Genomic DNA, 9,801 nt, shown 5'->3' with positions numbered 1-9,801 from the left:
TCAAGAACACAAACCGATAGGAAGGAAACTGATTGAATTTTGAGAACACACATACCCACTAATCATTTCGATTTTGCGATTCAGTAACACTTCTAGTCTTGAAATTTCGTTGAGAGATAGGAGTTGGATGTTTGTTCCTCCTTATTTAAACTCCTCTGCCCATTAGCTTCTTCCTCAGTTTACTTGGAGATATTATCCCAACCTAAATGGATTGAAAACCCACGAAAAAAAAGAACCCCCATAAATGTGGATTGAACTAATTCCACAAAAAACAAAAGATTTGTAAAGGGGAATCCGAGTGATGAACAGAAATCAGAAAACGGATTGGAATATAAAAATGAACAGAGGGAGTTGCTACTGATTTCATTGACTACATTTGTAGCATAGTAAATTAGCGAGAAGAACAGGAAAGTTTACCTGAAGCTTGTGAATCCTATCGTACTTTACAATCCCTTGGTTTGCGTTGTCTAAAATGAGATTCAAATGTTCAACATCAGTGATGGGCTCCATTTCCACAAACGCAGGTCTTGATACGTCCCAAAAGACTTCGACTTTACAATCCTTTTTCACAATTTTCTTAGATTGTTCATTTTTTCTTCAATCGTAGCCAAACCCACAAGTTTTTATCGGATTTGAACAACATTCGTTGCTCCAATTTGGTTGATGCGGTTGTTGTTGGTCTCTGTATGGGATGTCTCTGCAGAGAAGATGAAAGAATATTTGGGGATAAAAAAAAATTATTATTATTGAGAGAGAGAGAGAGAGAGAGAGAGAGAGTGGGGCCCTTTAATTAAATAATTATATTTTTTTCATTTTTTTTAAATAGAGAAAACCTCATAAATGGTCTCTGGGTATTGAAATGATGAAAATGTCCCTCACTTAACGGTAGAAAACTGACGGAGTTAGACGGAAGGACTAAACATTAAAAGTTTTGAAACCACAGGGACCATCTGTGAGGTTTTTTGAACTTAAGAACTAAACTTAATATTTTCGAAAACCACATGGAACATTTTTGAAGTTTTGTCTTTCTTTTATTTATCGAAATATGTTACCAAGGATGGAAGGATCATCATGTTCATTTATATTCTCAAAAAAATGGCAAACAAATCGATAACGCCCAAAAGAAAACATTTACACATAAACCAGCCCATTATCCAAAAACAGAATTAACTACCACCTTGACCAAATTGTAACTAGCGAACCACCTTTTTTCGCGCTCGAACTTTTTTGACCAATCACTAATCACACAAATTCCCCCATATAAATACCATAAATTCATTCATTCTCTACCAATCCAAAAAATCAACAAACTCACGTTTACTATGCATTATTTTTCTACCTTCTTCAAGAAAAAACCAACCTTTTACACCATTCATCGATCTCTCGCCTCTCAATACCATGAACCCCACCACAACGTTCGTTTGATCACTACAAATTCTAACAACCAATCATCATCCATATCATCATATTCATCTTCACCTTCGAAAGTGAATGTTGGATGGAGGTGCAACTATGATCGTTATAAAAGCGTTGAACCATTGACATCTAGTATTGTTGTAGTTGGATTGAGCCTCGGGCTTTGTTACTTAACTTCTGTGTCTCAACCGAATTCACAATTTGTGTATGCGGATTCATCGCATCAAGATCAGTCTGCAAAATTTGATGACAAACCCATGTATATTTTTGGAGGTATGAATATACTAAACTCCCTTTTCGTGGTTTAAATTTTATCTATCTTTTTATTCATAATTATGTTGAAAATATTGTATCGTTTATATGTGTTAATGTGTTTCTATCGATCATACTTTTTCCTTTTAAAAGAAAATTACAAAAAGATTATATATATATAACTGTTTTAGGATTTAATACAAAAATAATAATATATTTTTATTGATTTGTTTATTATAACATAATATTTTCAATTTATTTCGTTACATTATTCCATTTAGAGAAATCTATATAATTATAATGTTGCTATGTATATGTAAAGTAATTTTTATTAACATACTATAAGGATTAAATATTTTAAAATATAATACTTTAAATAGAAGTAATAACTAGAATGTTACAATAAAGTAAATAAAAAATATAAATATAATACATATTATAAAGATATATTATGGGTCACTCATGTTAAGCCTTTTCTTCTCTCTTTAGAGACAAAAACATTTTTTGCATGGAAATGTTTCCTGCAAAAAAGGAGTTTTTTCTCGCATGTTTTCATCTAAAAAAACACAAAAGTTGTGAAACTTGAAAACCATTTCAAGTTCTAATCGGAGTAAACAATTCGCAGATGCTTATCGCCGGAAAGTTTTCTTCAAGTACGAAAAACGAATAAGAACACAAAGTCCACCGGAAAAGGTATATACAATTAACCGAATTTCAATTACACACATCTATAATTTCATCAGTTCAATTCAAAAATCAAAACCCTAGGTGTTCGAGTACTTCGCATCTCACCAATCGCCTAATGGCGAATCATTTATGACGCCGGCGGACTTAATGAGGGCGGTGGTGCCGGTGTTCACCCCTTCTGAAGCTTCCCGTGTTCGCGAGGGAAGCTTGAAAGGCGAGCAAGCACCTAGTGAGTTACAATGTTCTCCTTCAAAGTTCTTCATGCTTTTCGATACGAATAACGATGGACTTATCTCATTCGCAGAGTAAGTTTTGTGAATTCAATCCTTCAAATCGGAATTTTGTTAATCGTATTAGGTTTTCAGATGCTAAATTCGATCGGAATTGTCATAACAGGTATATATTTTTCGTTACGCTTCTAAGCATCCCTGAATCGAGCTTCTCCATAGCTTTTAAGATGTTCGATCTCGATAACAACGGGTAAGTTTCCATCAAATTCGTTCTAGGGTTTCTGTAATTCTACTCAATAACTAATCCAATCGTATTTGAAACTATGAATAGGGAGATCGACAAGGAGGAATTCAAAAAAGTAATGGCATTGATGCGATCTCAACACCGACAAGGGTCACGCCACCGCGACGGATTGCGTACCGGACTAAAAGTTTCAACGCCGGTGGAGAACGGCGGCCTTCTCGAGTATTTCTTCGGGAAAAACGGGAAATCGTGCCTCGCTCACGGGAAATTCGTTCAGTTTTTGAAAGATTTGCACAACGAGGTTCGTTATATGATTATATCGATCATCTTTCTCGTTATCTGAAACGCGATAAGGATTTTGATTGTTGAATTCTTTGTGTTGGATAGATTTTGTCGCTTGAATTTGCTCATTACGACTATAAATCAAGAGGGACGATATCTGCTAAGGATTTTGCGTTGTCAATGGTGGCATCTGCTGATATGAACCACATCAACAAGTTTCTCGATCGAGTTGACCAGTTGAACGAAGAGCCAAATCTCAAGAACATACGAATTACATTTGAAGATTTCAAGAAGTTTGCAGAATTGCGAAAACAATTGAGACCTTTGTCTCTTGCCATTTTTAGTTATGGAAAAGTGAACGGGCTTCTTACAAAGAAGGATTTCCAAAGAGCAACCGAACAGGTGAAACATACATGTTTCATATAATAGAGTAATTTACAAATTTGGTCCCTCATTTACTAAAAATCGCAAGTTTAGTCCTTATAGTTAGATATTTAATTTTAAGATAATAACAAGAGTTATTTGCATGGTATTTAGGTTTGTGGGATTACTTTGAGCAATAATGTGATTGATATGATATATTACATATTTGATTTGAACCGAGATGGGAACTTAAGCTCAGATGAATTTTTGCGAGTCCTGCAAAGGAGAGAGGACAACTTGCAACCGAAGGAGGCAGGGTTTATAGGTTTAATCTCATGTTGGTTGCAATGTAGCTCGAATTGTTCTACAACAAATTTATTTTCTAGTTTTCTTTCTAATTAAAAATGTAGAGTGAATCACAATTTAAGTGTATGTACATAAATTGTGATGTGTATAAGTTTTGTAAGCATGTTACATGATAAAATGTATTATTTGTTATTGTTAGTGTTAGTGATAGGTTATTTTAGTGAGAATTTGTTTAGAATAAAGTTAGTGTATGAAGTTTTTGGACTTTTTTGTTTTTTTATGATGAGTAATTAATAGAAATTTTACTTCATTAGAATACTAAATTATTGTTGTATCCATGTCGAGAGAAGTGTGAGATTTGAATGAAATCTTGTATTATTCAATAAGGCGGTGTTTTTTTGTGAATAAGATCTTGTTTATCTCGGTAACATTTAAGAATATATATATTTAATATTAAACAACAATAACAACAAATATGAGGAGTCCCATTGAAATGGGATAGGAAAGAGTTAGATATTGTCCTTAGAATGAATGTGTCACATAGATGATCTCCAACATGTGTACATAAAAATGACAAATAAGGTGTAAATAAATAAAAGTGAGAAGCACTAAGATATAAAAGTGAAGAAAAACAAGCATATCAAGAACCTGCAATAAGACAAACAAGATAGTGTAAGTCGATGTGATAAATGAAAAAAAAAAAAAAAACAAACAAAAACAAAAACAAAAAAACATACATATTAATAAGAAGCAAGTATGACAATAAGGTTTGCAGACAATACATACAAGAGGTGGGGCTATCCATCTACCATAATGTTTAGCTATCACATCCTCTTATCTAAATTGATGTCTTCAGAAAGAGCAATCTCATCCATATCTAACATCATAGTATTCTTCTACTTCCTTCTAGGATGTTCTTTCATTCTATTACCATCAATCATCATTGATCATTGAGTCTATATTCATTATCGTCACTAAGGTAGCAAGCATCATTTCCTTAATTTTGTGATACACAACACTTCCAACGAGATTCAATAGCCACATTCCGAATCTTATCCATATTTAAACTAGACGGATTCTTAAATCAAATAAGAAAAATATCAACAAAATTTTCAATAAAATATTGTAGTTATAATGGAATATGGAACAAGTTGAATAAGGCAAGGATATATATTATTTTATCTCTAATTAATAACGGGTTGATCATATGAGTGTATCAAAAATAGCTTAAAATGTATTCTAGACATATAATATTTTAAAGACAAAATTTCACAATTGGTCCCTGTGGTTTACAAAATATTGCATTTTGAAGACTTCCTAGCAAAAAGTCATGCGACTGGTCCCTGTGGTTTGTATAATTACATGAAAGGTCCTCCTGCCGTTAAATCTAACTTTTCAGCTGTTAGATTTTAACAAAAAAGACTATTTTGCCCTTGTACCAATATTGAAATACACTACAAACCTCAAGGACAATTTCTGTAATTTTATAAATTTGAAATTTGGTATACATATAAATTATAAATATATATATATATATATATATATATATATATATATATATATATATATATATATATATATATATATATATATTCAACAACTTGATAAATTTTTTTTATCTTTTTGACATTTTGTTTTCTATTTTTATTCTATAATTTTAGTTATTTATGGTTTTTTAATGTTTTTATTTATTTTGATTCAAGTAAATAAACTTAAATTCGATAAACCATATCGAAACCTTTTTTTTCTTAATTATGAGATGAAACGTTAAAGTTTTTTTTAATTTTATGTTGTTACGGTTTATTTTATTTATTTATTTATTTATTACTTTGATGCTCAATAATTAATATCATTAGCAACTTTATGTTTGTATTTATCATTATCATTATTTCACCTTTTGTTGTTTTTTATATATTTAGTTATTTATTACTCTTCTATTGTTTATATTTCTTTTCATTCAAGTAATGAAAAATAGAAAAATAAAAAAACAAAAACTCAAACACCAAAGTTGTAAAATACTCTAATATATTAGTACATTTTACACTTTTTAAATTTTTTGGTTTTTTTCACATTTTTTATATTAATTTTGGTTATTTATGGTTTTCGTAACTTTTTTTATTTTGATTTGTGTAAATAAAACAGTTATGTTTATTTTCTTTATTTATATTTGTAAATATAACTATTTTATTTACGCGGATCAAAATAAAAAAGTTACAAAAACCATAAATAACCAAAATTATAAAATAAAAGAAAAAACAAAAAAACTCAAACACCAAAATTGTAATATACTCTAATATATTCATATATTTTACACTTTTTGGAAAATGTGAAAAAAAAAAGTTATCGAGTTGATGAAAAATAAAACGAAACAACGAAAAAAAATAAAGATAGAAAATAATTAAAAATTAATATGAAAAAATAAAAAAATAATAATACTAAGAAATTAAAAAAAAAAAAAAAAAGAATACGAAAAAACCAAGAAAAGATGAAATTGTAAAATCTATTAATATATTAGAGTATATTAGTAATTGGTGTTAAGTTTTGTTTTTTTGTTTTTCTATTTTTCATTACTTGAATCAAAATAAATAAAAACAATAAAAGAATAATAAATAATTAAAATTATAACAAAAATAGAAAACAAAATGTCAAATAATGATAATGATAAATGCAAACATAAAATTGCTAACGATATTAATTATGGAGCATCCAAAAAAACATGAACAGTAACGATATAAAATTAAAAAATAAAAATAAAATAAAAATAAAAAATAAAAACATTAACACTTTAATTCACAAATAAGAAAAATTAAAAGAAAAAATAATTTCGACATAGTTTATCAAATTTAAGTTTAATTACTTGATTCAAAATAAATAAAAATATAACAAAAAACCATAAATAACTAAAACTATAAAATAAAAATAGAAAAAAAAATTCAAAAAGATAAAAAAAAAATTTCAAATTGTTGAAATTATATATATATATAATTTATATTTATTATTTATATATATACAAAATGCGAAATATATATATATATATATATATATATATATATATATATATATATATATATATATATATATAATTTCAAATTTAGAAAATTACACGAATGGTCCTTGAGTTTTGTAGTGTATTGCAATATTGGTACAAGGGCAAAATAGTTTTTTTCATTAAAATCTAACAGCTGAAAAGTTAGATTTAACGGCAAAAAGACCTTTGATGTAATTTTACAAACCACAGGGATCAGTCGCGTGACTTTTTGCTAGGAAGTCCTCAAAATATTATATTCTGTAAACCACGAGGACCAATTGTGAAATTTTGTCTATTTTAAATTGTTTACTTAAAAAATACTATTCTTAAGACTGTAGTTCTATAAAACAAATCTAAAACATAATCTATTATACAAAAAATAAATAAATAAATAAAAATAATAAAAACAAACAAACAAATATTTTTTAACTCGACAACTAAGAGAAAAAGAAACATTTCTAATAGATATTTTACCGCTAGGCTACGAACTTTATGTCTTTTAAAATCCTTCCGTAATTTCAATACACATACAAAATCCCCATATTAAAATATTTGACTATTTTAAGTCTCATTATTACAACCCATAAACAAAAACTCCTATATATCAAATGCAAAAACTCTAATATTAAACACAAAACCCCTAATAAAAACACATTACATATTATACGTATCTTAGGAGGACATAATTGGACAGTTTAAAATGTAAAGGATTAATAGGCACAACATAAATATAGTCGTTTTTTGGTAATTATGTCATGTTTTTTCAACAGTGGCATATTTAACAAGAATAAAAAAAAAATAAGGGAAAATGAATTATAAGTCCAACGAAGTTTCTAAACCGTTCAAAAAACTCAAATTATGTTTTGTCTGGTCAAGAAAAAACCCAATAAACTTAACATTTTATCTAAAAAAGCCCAACTAACTTACACTTCTCATTTATGGTCAACCGGCTAATGAAAGTCAACGAATGACATGGCTTATGACGTGTAATTAAATATCGGAAAATGGCTTGTAAGACCAACGAAGTTTCAAAACCGTTCACAAAACCCCAATCATGTTTTGTTTGTTGAAAAAAAAAACCCAATAAACTTATGGTTTTGTTCCATTCTCATTAGTGACAACCAGATTTATTACGTATACAACTAGTTGACAAATGACATGACATTATATTTAATGACATTGAATAAACAAATTATAATTGCCCTTTATATATCGATTTAGGGCTTAGAGAAGAGAAAAACGAATGATGTCTGTGTTCGATCTCTTGTAATAGCTACTTCTTCTTCCTCTCAATCGTTGATGTCCAACTTGAGATCTACAAAGAAGATATTTGATGATGCAAACTCTTGCAGATGTAGACGCCCTTCTCGGATTTGGACATCTAGAATGGAGGATCACCCAGAGATAATGTTTAAGGCTTGTTCGAACAGATGGGTAAGTGTAATTGAAAGCTTTATCATGTTCATTTTAATAAGTTTTTTTTAAAGAAACCAAACAAATAGATAGAACATGGAAATGATAAAGCTTTCAATTACACTTACTCATCTGTTCGAACAAGCCCTAAACTTTTTTCTCTGGATGATCCTCCGTTCTAGATGTCCAAATCCAAGAAGAGTGTACACAGCCACAAGGGTTTTCATCATCAAATATCTTCTTTGTAGATCTTGAGTTGGATATCAACGATTGAGAGGAAGAATAAGAAGTAGCTATTACCAGATATCGAACACAGACGTTGTTTGTGTTTCTCTTCTCCAAGCCCTAAATTGATATATAAAGGGCAAATCTAATATGTTTATTCCATGTCATTAAATATAATGTCATGTCATTTGCCAACGAATTGTATTCGTCATGAATCTGGTTACCTCTAATGAGAATTGAACAAAAATTCGTAAGTTCATTGGGTTTTTTTCAACAAACAAAACATGATTGGGGTTTTTCGAACGGTTTTGAAACTTCGTTAGTCTTATAAGTAGGGGTGTTCGTTTGGATGCATCGGTTCGATCTCATCAAATTAAGTAAATCTAAATTGATTTTGGTTTTCAAAAAATGGATCCAAATAGTCCAAACTAAATTCAAATCCAATCTGATCCGATCCAATTACAATTCGGTCGTACCAGTTTTTATAATTCGATTTTCAAAAAATCATAACATTTTAAAAGGACATAGACTTATAATATGATCTAATTTTACAGAAGAAGCAAAAACAAATTATTTACTTGTGATTTAAAATTTATAAACAACCACTAAGAAGACATATTATAGTTTATTATTTAATAGATAAAAAGCTTTTGAGAGAAAGTACATATTAATGTCTTTTATTAGGTAAAACTTTTTGAACTTATTTAAAAAAATTATAAAATTAATAAATAATTATAGATATATTGAAAATAAATACATAACAAATTGTTATTCGGTTTTTACGGACTATTCGGTTCTTATTTTATAAACAAAAACCAATCCGAAATCCAAAATAATAATTCGGTTTTGTTGAAAACCAATCCAAAAATCTGAACCAAATAGTCCAATCCAAATTATATAATTGGACAATTCGGTTTTGTCCAAATAGTGAACAACCTACTTACAAGTCATTTTTCAATATTTAATTACACATCATAAGTCATGTCATTAATTGACTTTCATTAGCCGGTTTACCCTAAATGGGAAGTGAACGAAAGTATAAATTAGTTAGGTTTTTTTAAACAAAAGGTTAGTTCGTTGGATTTTTTTGAACAGACAAAACATAATTGGGTTTTTTAAACGGTTTGAAAACTTCGATGAGCTTTTAAGTCATTTTCCCAAAAATTAACTAAGTTTCCTTTTTTTTTCAAAGCATAAAATGTGGCCTTGTTAAGTTTATTTTTAAGTTAAAAGTCTTACTTATATTTGGTTAAATAGACTTTAGACTTTAGATTAACAAAGTTTTGATATTTTTTTAACATTTCTTGCAAACATAAAACACACATCATAAAACTTGAAGGAAAAAAAGGACCTAA

General features: G+C 28.8%; 1 protein-coding gene across 1 annotated transcript; it reads left to right on the top strand.

The window, feature by feature from the left end:
- Nucleotides 1-1,286: 1,286 nt before the first annotated feature.
- Nucleotides 1,287-4,103, top strand: LOC111882272 (calcium uptake protein, mitochondrial). Its single transcript, XM_023878623.3, has 7 exons — nucleotides 1,287-1,689; nucleotides 2,294-2,361; nucleotides 2,437-2,660; nucleotides 2,752-2,835; nucleotides 2,917-3,130; nucleotides 3,217-3,513; nucleotides 3,649-4,103. Exons 1-7 carry the CDS (start codon nucleotides 1,323-1,325, stop codon nucleotides 3,874-3,876), a joined length of 1,482 nt encoding a protein of 493 aa, XP_023734391.1. The 5' UTR covers nucleotides 1,287-1,322; the 3' UTR covers nucleotides 3,877-4,103.
- The last annotated feature ends 5,698 nt before the right edge of the window (nucleotides 4,104-9,801 follow it).

This window comes from Lactuca sativa, chromosome 7, assembly GCF_002870075.4.
Source record: "Lactuca sativa cultivar Salinas chromosome 7, Lsat_Salinas_v11, whole genome shotgun sequence".
NCBI lineage: Eukaryota > Viridiplantae > Streptophyta > Magnoliopsida > Asterales > Asteraceae > Lactuca > Lactuca sativa.
This window is presented reverse-complemented; position numbering and strand designations above follow the sequence as displayed.